The sequence below is a fragment of the Dromiciops gliroides genome, chromosome 1 (assembly GCF_019393635.1).
Source record: "Dromiciops gliroides isolate mDroGli1 chromosome 1, mDroGli1.pri, whole genome shotgun sequence".
Classification (NCBI taxonomy): Eukaryota; Metazoa; Chordata; class Mammalia; order Microbiotheria; family Microbiotheriidae; genus Dromiciops; species Dromiciops gliroides.
Window position 1 is genome coordinate 457,420,689 of NC_057861.1, and position 16,496 is coordinate 457,437,184.

At 34.2% G+C, this 16,496-nt stretch overlaps 1 protein-coding gene across 5 annotated transcripts in view; it reads right to left on the reverse strand.

Moving 5' to 3' along the window:
* Positions 1-16,496, reverse strand: part of KIAA0825 (KIAA0825 ortholog) — a 553,950-nt gene that overhangs the window by 385,476 nt on the left and 151,978 nt on the right. For all 5 annotated transcript variants that reach the window (XM_043974041.1, XM_043974059.1, XM_043974031.1 and 2 more), the window contains one exon: positions 6,659-6,820. In XM_043974041.1, the coding sequence (XP_043829976.1) occupies positions 6,659-6,820 (162 nt within the window). The remainder of the gene's footprint in view (positions 1-6,658; positions 6,821-16,496) is intronic.

The window sequence follows — 16,496 nt, forward strand, 5'->3', positions numbered from 1 at the left end:
CATTATTGTCAAGGTCCAACTCAGGTGAAACTCTCTCCATGCTGCTCTCCCTGGCAATATGACTTCTACCGCTTAAGCTTCTTTCGCTCTCCTCAATTCCTCACAGAACTCATGCATTTATCTTGGTATACTTTGTATCATGATTTTTCTACTAATTTCTACTCATTCCATTAGAATAGAAGCTCCTTGACAAAATAGTCTGTTGTGTTGTGTTTTTTTTAATTCTCAGGTAAAAGCCCTTTTGTCCATGTACTCGGTAGCCATTTAGAGTTTGTTGAATCATAATGAATTTTATTTCTTCGATATGTCTAAAATTTTAAAATCATCACTTTCAAAATATAGGTACATCATATAAGCTTCAATTAAGCCTGTCTAGAATTATAACTAACTTCCCAAATCTAAGAGAAGAAATGTGTTGTAAATGATAGTCAACTTAATTTTTAGAGAGAATATGGTCACTTTTTTGCTTATTATAATAGCATAGATATGTATGTAAAAATAACTTTAAAATATATAAAAGAATGTTTAGATTAAAATCCCCAGAAGAGTTCAGTGGATCATCTAAATGTCAAAAAATACAAATACAAAATCTATTTTTTTCTTCTCCATTGACTTCTCTATGATTCATTTTGCACCCCTAGCTAGTATCTGCAATGTAGTTTCTTTCATAGAGAGTAGAGGTTGGCAGTACTTCTCTGCGACATACACTTTCACACCCAAATTGGTCTTCATAGCTTCCCATTGTGTGCACTACAAAGCAACCCGCCTTGTTGGCAGCTAGAAGTGTGAACTATGTCTTTCTTTTCTCCACTGTTCTTTTCTGGCTCACAAGCAACCTCCCACCAAACACAGAATCTGTAGAAGAGACTACATCCAAGAGATAATGCTATGAAAAAGTATGAAGAGAAGCCCAGGTGGCCACCTTGCAAATTTCCAATGTGGAAGCCTTCGACCTCTCTGCCCAAGACGCAGCTCTAGTACTGGTGTAATGAGCTTTACAAACCCTGGGAGCCTCTTTACCTTAACTACATACGCCTCCCTAATACAATCCCTTAACCATCTAGCTAAGGAAGTCTTAGAAGCCATTTGACCCCTCTTAGGACCCCCTAAGAGTACAAACAATCTTTCAGAAGATCTGAAATCTTTGATTCTTCTGAGACAAACCCTAAGTGTTCTTCTTACATCCAATTTATGCAGCCATGGCTCTTTGTCATTGCTGGGTCTAGAGAGAAGCGAGGGCCAAGAAACCTCCTGGTTTAGATAAATCTCAGATGCCACCTTCGGCCAAAAATGAGGAACTGCCCAAAGACATACTTTATTTTGAAGTAGTATTACATATGTCCCAAATTTCAAACTTGAAGAAATCCCATAAGCAAAAGAGAACAGAGGCAGCGCAGTCACAACCAAATAATGCTCTATCATAATAATGGGTCTTCAAAAATGTCAAAGTGGCCAAACAGAAGAAAAAAAATCAGTGTGAAAACATCATTGCTGTCTACAAAAATCTAGTTAAAGTCAATTTACTAATTATTGGCCTACTCAGAAATCATCAAGGACAATATTCCATGGTCTCAGGGAACTAAAAAACATCAAATGAAAAGTAAAAAAATAACAGTCAACTTGATGCTTTGTTACTTATATGGGTAAATCCCATGCATTTGGATATTGTGAAACATTTGGATGATGCAATTATGCTTTCAATTTCTTCAGATTATTTTGGGTCATGTAGACAGCTTCCCTTATTAACAAAAAATCATTAACAAAAGAGTATCCAATAAACCAGAATGACCCTTAATCTGCTTTTTGTAAAGCACACACAGGATTTCTTTCAATGAAAAAACTATTTCAAATGTGAAATTTATAAAACTTGGTTTCTTTGATCATTCTTTTGAGTCATCTTTTCTTTCCCGATTGGAAATCTATTCTTTAGTGGTAAAAATGGATTTCACAAGAGTATGCTGAATGGAACAGTTATGATTTTCTTGGCAATTTCTGTAAGGATGATTCTCCTCACATAGACAGTTACATATAGTTCTGTCAAGCTGAATCATGTTGGCTTCAATATAAAGTAAAAAATTTATCCAATGGGGAATATTGGTTATCACCATGAAATGTTTTTACACCCAGATATTTCTTGTTGGGACACTTCAAAGTTCTATGCTTTAAAATTCTTTCCAATAATTACACCTTCTGAGATTTAACTGCATTTGTATAAAGCAGAATTCTAACTGTACTATTGAAATTGTTTCCATCTGCCACATGGTCACCTGATGAAAATGCTCAGATTATAAGACAATGTGGTTTAATATATGTAACCCCCATTGCCCCGCAAAAAAAAAGAATATATGTAATACATATGTACATGTGTGCATGTATACAGATATACATAGGTATACTATATTATGAAATAGTAATGTATTTGCCTTGCTAATTAGCAGAAAACTATTTTCTATTCCTCATACCTACCACTCCAGTAAAACAAAAACAAAACAAAATAAAACAGCAACAAAAAAATCCCTGCTAACAAATGTGCATAGTCAAGCAAAGAAAATTCTATCATTGGCCACGTCCCCAAAATATATCTCTTTTCCCACCATAAATCTAGCATCTTTATGTCAGGAAGTAGATAATATGCCTTCTTATCAATACTCTGCAATCATGATTGTTTATTGCATTAATCAGAATTCTCAGAGCTTTCAAAGGTGTTTATTTCTACAGTGTTACTCTTGTTACTGTATAAATCGGTCTTCTGGTTCTGCTCATTTCATTCTTCATCAGTTTATAACAGTCTTCAAAAGTGTTCATCTTTATAATATTGATGTTATGGTATAAATTGTTCTGCTTCTGCTCATTTCATTCTGCATCAGTTAATACAAATCTTTCCATGATTCCTTGAAATCATCCTTCTTAAAAAAATTTCTTACAGCACAATAAAATTCCTTTACATTGATATACCACAGTTTGTTCAGCCATTCCCTAATTGATAGGTATCTCCTTAGTTTTTAGATTTTTTTTGCAATCACAAAAAGAACTGCTATAAATATTTTTGTATATGCATGGGACATTTTCCTCTTTCTTTGATCTCTTTTGGGCATAGGCCTAGTAGTGATATAACTAGGTCAAAGGACATGCCTTCTTTAGTAACATTGAGTGTATAATTCCAAATTGCTTTCCAGAATGCTTCCCAATCCACAGATCTGCCAATAGCTCATCATTGTGTCTATTTTCTCACAACCTCTCCAAAATTTGTTATTTTCTTTTTTTTTTTTGGTCATCTTTGACAATCTGATGGGTTTTTAGGATTGTTCTTATTTCAAGATTTCTAAATACACTACCTCAAACCGGGTCTGACTACTCTTTGCTCTCTATCAAATGTAGCTGAGCTTTTTTATTTCCAGAGCCAAGAACTTGGTCCTAGCTTTTTTCAATTCAACTTTGCATTATTTTAATATTTCCCAGAGGTCATTCTAGTTTTTAATGAACTCAATAACTATTTATTAATTACCTACTATATGTAAGGCACTGGTATAAGTAGTGAAGAGGTAAAATAGCAAATAAGACATGTTCCTACACCTAAAAATGTCACAGTCCAGTAGGGCAAATAAGACCTATGTGTAAACTATACAACAAAATATCTTATGACTGCATAGATGAAGTATAATGTGCAATTAAGATATCAAAGGCAGGAGCTATCAATTTTTTCTTAGTGGATAGAGGAAGGCATTTCACCTGGCCTTAACCCAATTTAAAGAGGATATAGGATTTCACCAAATAGAAATGAGAATACTCCAAATGTTCAAAATGGGAGAAAATGAGGGTTGAGTTTGGGGAAATGCAACTACTCCAATTTGACTAGTGTGTAGAGTACATTAAAGCGTGAGTGCTTTGAATGCTCATCTAAGAAATTTAGATGTTATTTACAAGGGAATGGGATGTCATAAAAAGTTTTTGAGCAAATGAGGAATAAGATCAGTGTTGTGCATCAAGAAGATTAGTTTTGTGTTTAGACTTTCTAAGCAGGTTTCAACTCATGGAAAAAATATTGAAAAATTAATCCCCTCACCCAATGATCTAAACTAGAGTTAGTATAGGAAAAGTCCATATTGGACTGAGCTCATCCTTATTCCAGATTGACTCTAATTCTGGAACTATATCCTCAGGAAGTCCCCACAGCTATCCATAGGTCTCTAGGTTCTGTGTCAGGGATGCCAAAGGCCTTGAATATATCCTAAAAGTTGTGAGTTTGGAAACTATATCTCATGTAGCATACACACAGTCAAAAGGCAGGCTCCTTAAAAGCACTAAAATGCAACACTGTTAGTTATTATAAAGAAAGAATATGTTATCCCTTTCTTTATGGGACTTCCTCTATCCTTGACCATGTCACTTCCCCAAAAGAAAGATTCTTTCAAGGTCTTCCCATTGCCTTCTAATAAAATCTAATTTCCTCAATTCCATTATCTGAATAGACATATTTCTTCTCTTATGTAGCTATTCTTTTCCCCTTTATTTACTTGTCAGCTTCAGAAACCTGTTATCCACCTACACCTCCCTCCCATTCCTGATCTAGCTTTGAAAAGCTTTCTGTAGCATAAAGTGCCACATGACCTCCCTTCTATCTTTAGGGACTCACTGAAATTCCACATTATATGTTCAAGTTCTCTGACTGGGACGCATATCTTTCCATGGAATTTACAAAGCTTTTTGGGCATTTCTCTTAACAAATTAAAATTGTTAATATGTTTATACTTGAATAGGCAATGTGAAAAACTTATTTGAAGCAATTATATAATTACATTAAAAAACACAAAATCTTATTAAAGTATAAGTATACCTAGTTCCACATTAGTGCAAATAACAAATCCTCTGCAATGGTTAAGTTATTTGAATTCACAACTCATACTTCCTTTGGGCTAGAACCAATCACCATACTTTACATAATTTTGCCTTAGAATGGTATGAATTGCCTTAGAATGGTATCATGTAACTATATCAGAGAACTCATTATTTACATTAATTGGGACTAGACATACAATTACTTTTTTTTTCCAGAATGGTTGTCAACAAGGATGGAATCCACAATATAAATGTGTATTTCTGCTCTTAATTTTGCTGTGCAGCAAGCTTTAGAATCAAAGGACTGGCTTCAGATTCTGACATAGCTAACAGCAAAATGACTTAAGGCAAGTCATTTCCATTCTCTGGACCTAAAATAAAAGAATTTGAGTAGATGATCTCTAAAGTCCCTCCAGGTCCTAAAACTTTATTATCTAAATTCCCTGAAAGTTGGCACTATGCCTTCAGAAATTTAGCATAATATCTCAAAACAATAATCTACAAAGACATATTTTGTTGTAATTTTAACTTAAGGTATTTTATTACAATTTAATATTGAAATCTATCTATTTCTACAAAAAGAACAATATGAAATATTTCCTCTTCATATTTTAAATTTTGATAGAATGTTATTCAAACACCTAATCACATCATGTTCCTGAGAAAGGGTTTTTCGAAGAATTTGGATTGCATCTGTGATTTTGTCAATGTGCAGAGCTCCTAGTGGAGAATGGCCTCCACCAATGAAATCAACACCTCAGCTGCAATTTACATTCTTAGAGGATTAGATAGAACACAGTGAGGTCAAGTAACTTGGCCTAGGTCACAAAGCAATATGTTGTAGAAGAATCAGGACTTGAACCCAATACTTCCTGCCTCTACAACTACTCTAGTGTTAAGAATCACAGAAGTCAAGATCACATATCTTTTTACTTTTTACTTCATGAATCACATCCCACAGCCCCTTTAAAATGTTGTAGATTATCTTCTAGACCCACTGTGTTCCCAAGTCATTCTCCATGGGGCAAACCTGATGAAGACCTTTTTTGAATTAAGACAGCTTAGTCCTTAGAACATAGGTATATACATCAGCAGGCACACAGGTCCATACACAAAGCCTTTTAAAATTGTTGGAATTTGTACTCTTTTTCTATACAATGAAGTATTGGGAAAATGGTTAATGGAGTATTTTTTTGAAAAAACCCATACATCTTTTTAGTAACATTATTTTAGATTAAATAACTATGGCATTTTAAGGGCTATAATAAATCTTATAGATGGAATATCTATAATCCAATTTCTTCATCTAATAGATGACAAAGATGAAAACAAAATAAGGCAAATGACTTACTCAAGATCATAGAATCACTTGATAATAGACCCAAGGCTCTTGATTCTCAATCAAATGTCCTTTTTCAAATACCATGCTTCTTCTAAATGATTTAGTATTTATAGATGTCTTGTCTAAGACTTATAAAGATTGGCTTTTACAAAAATGATATGCTGGAGGCAGCTAGGTGCCGCAGTGGATAAAGCACCATCCCTGGATTCAGGAGTACCTGAGTTCAAATCTGGCCTCAGACACTTGACACTTGCTAGCTGTGTGACCCTGGGCAAGTCACTTAAACCTCACTGCCCCACCCCTCCAAAATTATATGCTAATCGAAAATTAGTATTGTTCTGGTAACTCCAGAATATTCTAAAATAATTATTATAAAATCATGATGCTCATATATTAATAGGTTGGGGTGGAGAGTATATGTGGGGGTTTGGGGGTGGGCAGAAATAGACTATGGGTTTATATATTAAAAGATCACCTTACCTGAAGTATGTCTGGATTTCCTGGGCAGAGAGAGCAGTTCTTGTGAAAGGTCTTGAACTTCCTTTTCTAATTTTAACAGAGGCTTTATGAGTTGTGATAAGAATCTGAGTTCATACAAGGAGAGGCAAATGTTTCTTCCTTTTCGTGGGCATTCATGAGTAACTATTAAAAGAATAAACAATAAGGTAGTAAGCAAGATAATTTTACTTTGATTTTCAATAATTTTGTTTTTCTTTTGATCTATTATGTCATCAGTTCAGGGAAATATTTACTGAGGAAACTCCCTCTACCAATGTAGGTTATCAATTGCTCAGCAAATTAGTCTTAGAAGGTTTTCAGGGGCCCTTTGAGATATGACAACTTAGGGTCACACACAATCAATGTGTGACTCTAAGGTGGAACCTGAACCCAGATATTCCTGATGCCAAGACTGGCTTTCCAGTTGTCACAACAGCCTTCTAAAGAACAACGTGTTAAGTTGAATACTTAGTAAATCAATGTTGAGTTAAGTTTTGAAAGACTCTCTTGGAAAGCACTCAGAAGAATTAAAACTATTAAAGAGAAGTTGTGACTCTAATGAGACATTCTACAATCTATGAACTGTTTTTATCTCCTATCATAAAGAGATATTCAGTGAGTGATGAATAGGGTGGTCCATAAGGGTTATCCCACTGAAAACTACTTTCATTTTCCCTGAATTCATAAGAGCAACAGAAGGAGCTGGCATACTCCTTATTCCCCAAAGACATTCCAGACCTTTATTTCTCCACTATTGCTCAACACCCTCTCCTTAGTGCGTGCTATTACAACACCCAGTTCTGAATCTTGCTGCTGGCATTTCCTCATTTCCATACCTTCCTCAATGAATTGGCATCTGGTTTACAGGATTCCTTTCTATCCCAACCTCAATTATCATTCTCAGTAACTTCAATATTCACAATAATAATGTTCCCAACATCCTAATATCTCAGTTCATAAGCTTCAGTTCTTAGGATTTTCAGTTACCCTCTACCTTACCCATTCAAAGGCGAGGATATTTCTTAGGCTTCACTATCAAACAAAACTGTTCTACCTCCAAGATCCAAACTTAGAATTTTCTCTCACTCATCACAATCTACTATACTTCCTCTTCTCCCACCAATTCAACCTTTCTGACCCTACTCTTTCCCCTAAGAGGGAGGATCTGAATCCACTGATTAATCTCTACTATTTTAGTGTATCACTCCTCTTCTGGAGACATTGGTATTCTTGACTTCATAGTCAGCCATTTCAGCAATGCATTCTTCTCCATATTTGAGTCCCTTACCCTCAGGTTCTTCCACTATCTCCATCCTGCAAAATCCCCAAACCTAGGTCACTTGTACCATCTGATGAGCCACCTGGGAATGCTGGAAAGAGTCATGAAACCACACTGATTTGGTACACTTACAAATTCATCCTATTTAACCTCAGGTGAGACTTTGCTTCTACAAAAGCAACCTTTTATTACTATCTGCTTTCATTACATACTCCCTAAAATGGATGATTAATTTTCTTCTCTTTTCAAGCCCCAAATTCCACTTCTACTTTCCTGTTCTTCAGCAGATTAATTCAGCTCCTACATTGTTGAAAAGGTTAATAACTTCTGTCATAAGTATTGTCTCCTCTCTTCCATACTTTAAACCAGTGTTTTTTCAAACTTGATGTAGTAATGCCCCCCTTTTTCTAAAAAAAAAATTATCATGCATACCCTACTTTTCATAAAACAATTTATGAAATGACTTAGCTCATACTTAAACAAAATTTCAAATTTATAACAAATAAATTTTAAACATATAATGTAATATATGTTTTACTGATAAATTATTCATAATTTTCATATTTATAACTAAAAACAATAACACTAATAATACTGTTGCTGTGAAAGGTGCACTTATTTTTTCATTACAACATTGCTCAATTATGGCACAAGATATCTATAAACTGTTCTTATTCAGATAAAGACTAAATATGTCACATTTGTCCATGGTAAATTAGTTCCTTCATTCATATTTAGAATATCTAGGTTATAAAAATAAAGTGAAAATTGCTTCTGTAGGATGTGATAAATAAGCAGATCTTTGACTTTCTGCTATTTCATTTACAGGACAGATAGGGTAGGAAGTTAGGACCTTGCAGTTAATTATTTAGAATAACTATTTTTCCCCTCAAAAACATACGCTACATATACAAGTTTCAGGAGAAAATTTTTGGCTTAAAAATGAATTTGCTTCATTTTTCTTATTCTTGATAAGAAAAATCTCATTTTTTTCTTTGAACTATTTAAAAATACCCTTGACATACTTTATCATGAGAAAGTCAATATACTTCACAATAATATAGAAGTACACTAAGCTTTACCTCGATGTTATCCCTCCAATTTGCAAAGAACCTTCTTTTGAAAGGAGCCCAGACTTCTAAAAACAAAGCTCTTGTAACAACTTGAAAAATTGTATGTAGCTATTGATATTTGTTGATACAAATGATTATCTATGAATCTTTCCCAGTATCCAAAGTGCAAGAGGGGCCACATTTTACACTATTGACATATATTACCCTGACATCATTTGAGCCTTGTCAGGACAGTCCAAACCAATTGCCCCACAATATAGCATTTTCATGAGGGAAAAAAGTCAATCATATTTAAATGTTCTCATAATGTGGCATTGCCATCAGTAAAACCACAATAAGTAACAAATCTTCCTTTAACATCAACTTTAGCTACACATTACATTGGATCATTCATAAGAATTCATCCACTTGTAACAGGAAAATTTTAGCTTCTCAAAGGATTAATCATAAAGATCTTCAATCGTGTAGGAGATCTCCTTCCCACCATATTATCTGCAAGTGGAATAACTGAAAATTGCTTTACATATAATTTGCCAACACTGTTCCATCCATACAAATAGCTGCACCAAAGTTTCTTCTATTGAATGAACTTTTTTACACATAACAAATTGGCAAGCAACCTTATATAATAAGATCAATTTTTTAATGTCACAGACATGGTTTTTTAAAACGTTTGCTTATGTTTATTAGAAGTATCTTATTTTCTCTTTAAAATTATCTTGCCTTGCTAATGTATTCTAAATAAACATTTTCAAGATATCCCTTCAATTTATTAAGTTTTATACAGCTAAGCTAAAGCATTTATACATAGCAACCATAGCAGTCTTTTCTTTCTATCAGTAACAGTACTTATGAATCCCAGTGGAAATATGGATCCTACTTCCTGAATTTAATTTTTTATTTTTTATTTCTATATTTCCATTATTCAAACAGTTTCTATTGTCTTTTCTTTATTAGTTTCAGCTGCTTCAATGGATTTTTTTTAAAAAGTGCTATGTATTTATCCATATTAGTTCATTTAAAACTTTAGGATCAATTTAAAAAATATAAGACAATTAAATTTACATTTGCTAGTTGAAAATTTCAAGTGATTGTTTATAATAATCCTTCTTGAGTTCTTTCCATTTTTACAAATTGCATTTTAAAGCAGCTTGTTATGTTATACTTACCAAAATGAATAAAACAGAGAAATATAATAGATAACATATTTTTAAACTTATACACAGATAATTTAACTTTGAATTTCACATTCAAATAGCATGATATAACACAAGTCATCTATTTCATGAGCCTATATACAGCTGCTGACAGACTGTACCTGCATAGAGTGGCCCAACTCAAATTAGACTTTTTAAACCTTCATGAAATCATCATTGTGCTACATTCAACATCAATTAGAGAATATTTGCTGCATTAATCACTTTTTAACTTTTATTTAATCTTTGTTTACATTGATTTAAGCAGGAGTTATACTAAAAATAGTTGGTAATTTTGATGATTGCTTTTTGTCTCCCTCTCCATGCCCCTAAAGAGAGGCTGAATTTGGACATAATCTGGGTAGGGTAAATGCTTTATGGAAATTGCATGGGGGCAGCTAGGTGGCACACTGGATAAAGCACTTGCCCTGAATTCAGGAGGACCTGAGTTCAAATCCGACCTTTGACACTTAACTAGCTGTGTGACCCTGGCAAGTCACTTTACCCTCATTGCCCCACACAAAACAAAACAAAAATTGCATTAAATTTGAGCACCCTCCCATGCAGATAGACTTAGATGATAGGAGAGAATGAGGGGAAAGTGTTTATAATTCAGTTTTTGCCATTTCAATGGAGTAAATATCCCTTTATAAAAAGCTGGTATTTGTTAATGGGGTAAATGGAACTAGGGTGTTAGGTCAATATAGTTTTAAAAATACCAATGCAGTCCATCAAGAGTACATTGAAAGGGGCAGCTAGGTGGCTCAGTGGATAAAGCACTGGCCTTGGATTCAGGAGGACTTGAGTTCAAATCCAGCCTCAGACACTTGACACTTAACTAGCTGTGTGACCCTGGGCAAGTCATTTAACCCTCATTGCCCTGAAAAAAAGAAAAAGAAAAAAAAAGAGTGCACTGAGAACCTTGAGGGAGAGGGACAGAAGAATCATTCACTACTTGATTATCATTATCTCTGCTCTCCCAATTTCCCTAAACACCCACATCAAAAAAAAAAAAAAAAAGGGAGGGAGGGGATTTTTAAAGTCCTCTCTTGTAACAAACAAGTATAGATATAAAAAAACCAAACTTACCAACTTGCTGTCTCAAATGAATGTCTCATTTTGTGTCTCTACTTCACCTCTTTGAGAAGAGGTGGGAAATAGGATTCTTGCTCATTTTGTGGCATCATAATTAGTCACTGCATTGATCATAGTTCTTAAGAAGGTAGGTGGCACTGGGTCTGGAGTCATGAAGGCCTGCATTCACAATGGCTTCAGACTCTTACTGTATGTGTGACCCTAAGCAAATTGCTTAACCTCTGCCTGCCTCATTTTCCTTAACTGTAAAAAGAGGATAATAGTACTACCTACTTACCAGATCCAACGGTGAGGATCAAATTTTGCAAAGCACTTAGCTGTGTTTGGCATTTAATATGCACTTAATAAATGCATGTTTGTTTGCTTCCTTCCTCTCTTAAGCCTTTCACAATTATTTTCTTTTACAATGTTGTAGTCATTATATTGTTGCTGTCATAAATTATTCCTCCTAGTACTACTCAATTTTCTCTGCATCCATTCATACAAGTCCTTCTAGGTGTCTCTGAATGGCTCCCTTCTCCCACTTCTTATAATGTAAGAATATTCCCATACATTCATATTCCATAGTGTATTCAGGAATCCTCCAATTGGTAGGCATAATGCACCTTATTTCAGTTCTTTGCTACAACATAAAGAGCTTTTTAGAAATATTTGTGTATATATACATCCTTTGTTCCTTTCCTTTATATCTTTGGAGTATAAAAATAGTAATGGTAATTTTGGTTCAAAGGAAATGCACAGTTTAGTAATTTTTTAGGTATAATTCCAAATTGCTCTTCAGAATGTTTAGACTATGTCACAGCTCCATTAATAGTACATTATAGGTCTATCTTTCCATAACACCTCAACAACTGTCATTTTTTTGCCAGTCTGATGGAAGGAGTGCTTTGGCTCCATCTGAAAAGTTTTGTTATTTTGTCTTATTATTATAATTTTCTTTCATTAAATTATCTACCATGTCTATTATTTGTTCTTTAGTTGCTTTCTTAGGATTAAATTTCTTAGAATTAAATAATTTAGCTTCCATTCAAGTTTGAATCCTTTTTTTCAAAGGCCCTTTATGGATTAATTTATTGATTTTAATTTTTATTTCACTGTGGTTAATAAAGGATGTGTTTGATATGCCTGCTTTTATGCATTTATTTATTAGTTTTTTTGTCTTAGACATGGTCATTTTTAATAAAGGTACAACAGGCAGCTAAAAAATATGTATATTTTGCTCCATTCATCTTCAACAATAGCCAAAGATCACAGATATCTAACTTTTCTAAAATTTGAATTAGGGCTTTAACTTCTTTCTTATTTGTCTTTTTGTTAGATTTTTTTGTTAGAAGTATAGTGAAATCTCCAAATATTAGGGTTCCTCTATTTCTCCCTGTAATCAGACAAATTTTTTCTTGAAGTGATCACTTAGATGCTGCATTTTTAGTACCCGTATATTATATATTTATATTATTTAGTTATCTATGGAGCAAATTAGCAAAAATGACAAAAGATAGGGATAAGCAATATTGATGGAGCTATTGAAAGACAGGTACATTAATACACTGTTGGAAGAGCTATTAATGCCTTCAAGTCACACCTATAACTATTACTTCCTTCATCACCTTATGCAGGCCATTCAAACTCTGTAGGTCTCATTTTCCTCATATGTAAAATGAAGGAGCTGACCTACAAGGCTTTTGAGTTTCCTTCCAGTGCTAGAGCTAAAAATCTTTTGATCCTATGAATTAAAACAGAAAACAATTTGGAATTATACTAGAAAAAAATAGGCTTGTCCTTGCTCATATTTATGATGTTGAGAACTTTAATATAGTAAAAATTGGATTTCATGGTACAAATAATTCTGAAAGCTATGGATAGTTACCACTATTTGATGCAGCATTAAATGTCAATGATGAGTGTGGGGAACAGCTGGGTGGTGCCATGGATAAAGCACTGGCCCTGGATTCAGGAGAACCTGAGTTCAAATCTGGCCTGAAATACTTGACACTTACTAGCTATGTGACCCTGTCACTTAATCCTCATTGTCCACCCCCCCCCCCCCAAAAAATGATTAGTGTGGAAAGGATAAGGGAAACAGAAACAAAAAAGAAAAATTAACTTGAAATTTATTCAGTAAGGAAACTTTATAATACTTTTTAAACATAAGTTTAAAAGTATTTTATTTCATCAATGTGGGTATCCCTCAAGGGAGACAGATCACAACCACCCCAGATCTACATATATAACATAATGTTTGTTTTCTTTTTGAATCAATATCACTAATAGTTTTGGTGTTCTACTTGGGCCCTTGATCCCATTTCCTTCAACCATTCTCTGTCTCTGTCTCTGTCTCAGTTTCTTTTTCTAGTTCTCAACCTCTCCTAATTTATCAGCTCCTACCTTGATGCCTACCAAACATGTTATTTGAGAGTGGGGAACATTTATTTTTTGTCTTTGTATCCATAGGGCTTTGTACAGTACTTGGCACAAAGTAGTTACTGTATTATTTTTTTTAATATGCTCTTGTGCAACACATTTTTAATAATGGATTAGTTGCTATTGTTCATAATCTCTTCTGCTTCTTAATGGCACAAAATTATCAAAAGTTAGTATTTATAATCCTAAAAAATTTTGGCATAGAGGGAAAATGTGAAAGGAAAATTTAGGATACAGTAGAAACAGAGCCAGGATGGCAGAGTAAGGGGAGCACTCTAGATAAACTCTCACAACATTCCTCTAAACAACTCCAAAATAATGTGTTAAATCAAATTCTAAAGCAGCATAACCAACAAAAGGTCAGAGAGAAACATTTTTCCAGCCAAGGACAACTTGGCATTGGAATGGGGGCTGGCTGGGAGTACAGTGTGGAAGTGCTACTAGTTATGGGTCTTGAAGGGCGGGGTTGTAGTAGCAGCAGCAGATAAATTGGGAGCACTCACCTTTCAGAGATGATAAGGGAATCCCTGAGCTAGGCACCATTTGGCAACTCCATTGCTCATTAGCCTGCTCTGGGTCATAGTTTTAAGATGCAACAGAGTATCTATGGTCAGGTCACAAGGAAGCAAGGCCCCCACCTGGGTATAGATTGCAGTTCCACGGAGGAAAGGAATTGTAGTCAGCAGAGAGCAAGGCCCCCACTTGGGTAAGGACCAAAGTACAGGTCAGGAAAGAAGCTACCACACCTCTCCCCAGATCACATTACCTTGGAAGCATCTAAAACTTACAAACCCCAAGAACTAGCTGTGAAAACAGCAAGACAAAAAAACCTGAACAGAGACCATGCCTTAACTCCACTCCAGGTAAACAAAGCACAATTTTAACATAAAGTACAAAGTAAAAAAAAATAGGCTGTAAAAATGAGCAAAAAACAACAAAGAACCTGACCATAAAAAATCTACTAGGGTGACACAGAAATTCAAAACACAAGCACAAAAGACAACATGAAAAATGTCCATGCAAAGTCTCAAGAAAAATGCAGATTGAACACAAGCCCAATAAGAATTCCTAGAAGGGCAAAAGAAAGAAATTTTTAAAAAGAAAAAAAGATCTTAAAAATCAAATAAGAGTGGTAGAGGAAAAATTGGGAAAAGAAATGAGAGCAATGTAATAAAATTATAAATAGAAATAACAGCTTGCTTTAAAAAAGACACAAAAATACTAAAGAAAACAATGCCTTAAAAATTGGCTAAATGGTAAAAGGGATACAAAATCTCACCAAAGAAAACAAAAGTTAGAATTAGAATTGGGCAAGTAGAAGTTAATGACACCATGAGACATCAAGAAACAATCAAAGTCAAAAGAATGAAAAAATAGAAGAAAATATGAAATATCTCATTGGAAAAACAACTGAACTGGAAAATAGATAAAGGAAAAATAATTTAAGAATTATTAGATTACCTGCAAGTCATAATAAAAATATCATAGACATATTTCAAGACATTATAAAGGAAAACTGTCCAGATATCTTAGAACTAAAGGGAAAAATAGAAATTGAAAGAATCAGCTGATCATTTCCTGAAAGAGATCCCAAAGTGAAAATTCCCAATATTATAGACAAATTCCAGACTTCCTAGGTAAAGGAGAAAATACAGCAAACAGACATAAAGAAATTCAAATATCATAGAGCCACAGTCAAGATCACACAAGATTTAGCAGCTATGACTATAAAGGTGCTAAGGAACTTTTCTGAGGTGCAAAGGAACTAGATCACAACTAAGAATAACTTAACCAGTAAAACTGAGTAAAATCCTACAAGATAAAAAAAATGGATATTTAATGAGATAGAGAACTTCCAGACGTTCCTAATGAAAAGACCATAGCTGAATAAAAAACTTGACATTCAAACACAAGACTCAAAAGAGGCATAAAAAGGTAAACATGAATGTACAATCCTGAGGAACTAAATAAGGTTAGACTGTTTATATTCTGAAATGGGAAGATGATATATACAACCCCTAACAGCTTTATCATCATTATGGCTGTTAGAAGGAGTCTATTTAGATAGAGGGAATGGATGTGAGTTTTTTATGCTAAGATGGAAGGCTGAGGAAGAGGGATTTACTAAGAGAGTGGGGAGGGAGAGGAATAATGGGGGAAATTATTGCATATAAAAGGGGTACACAAGGAAGAATTTTTATGATGGAGGGGAAAATGAGAAGGGTAGTGGGCAATGTTTGAACCTCATTCTTATCTGAAATGGTTGAGAGTGAATACACACACACACACACATTCAGTGGAGTATAGAAATCCATGTTATCTAACATGGATATAGGAGGAGAAAGGGCTAAGAGAAAGGGAGGAGGGAATAATAGAGGGAGGTAGATTAGGGGAGGAATTGATCAAAATCAAAACAGATTTTTGAGGAACAACATTAAAAAAAGATAAACAGAAGAAAACAGAGTAGGGAAATACAAAGTTTGCAATCATAACTGTGAATGTGAATGGGATGAACTCACCCATAATACTGAAGCAGATAGAAGAATGGATTAGAAATGAGAATCCAATAATATGTTGTTTACAAGAAACATGTTTGAAACAGAAAAAATAACAGAGTTAAAATGAGGGGCTACAGTGGAACCTATTATGCTTCAGCTGAACTAAGAAGGTTTAACAAATTCTCAAATGCCACAATAATTGGATTTTTAAGTTCTATTAAGAGATAATTCCATTTCAATTCAATAGAATGCTTCAAT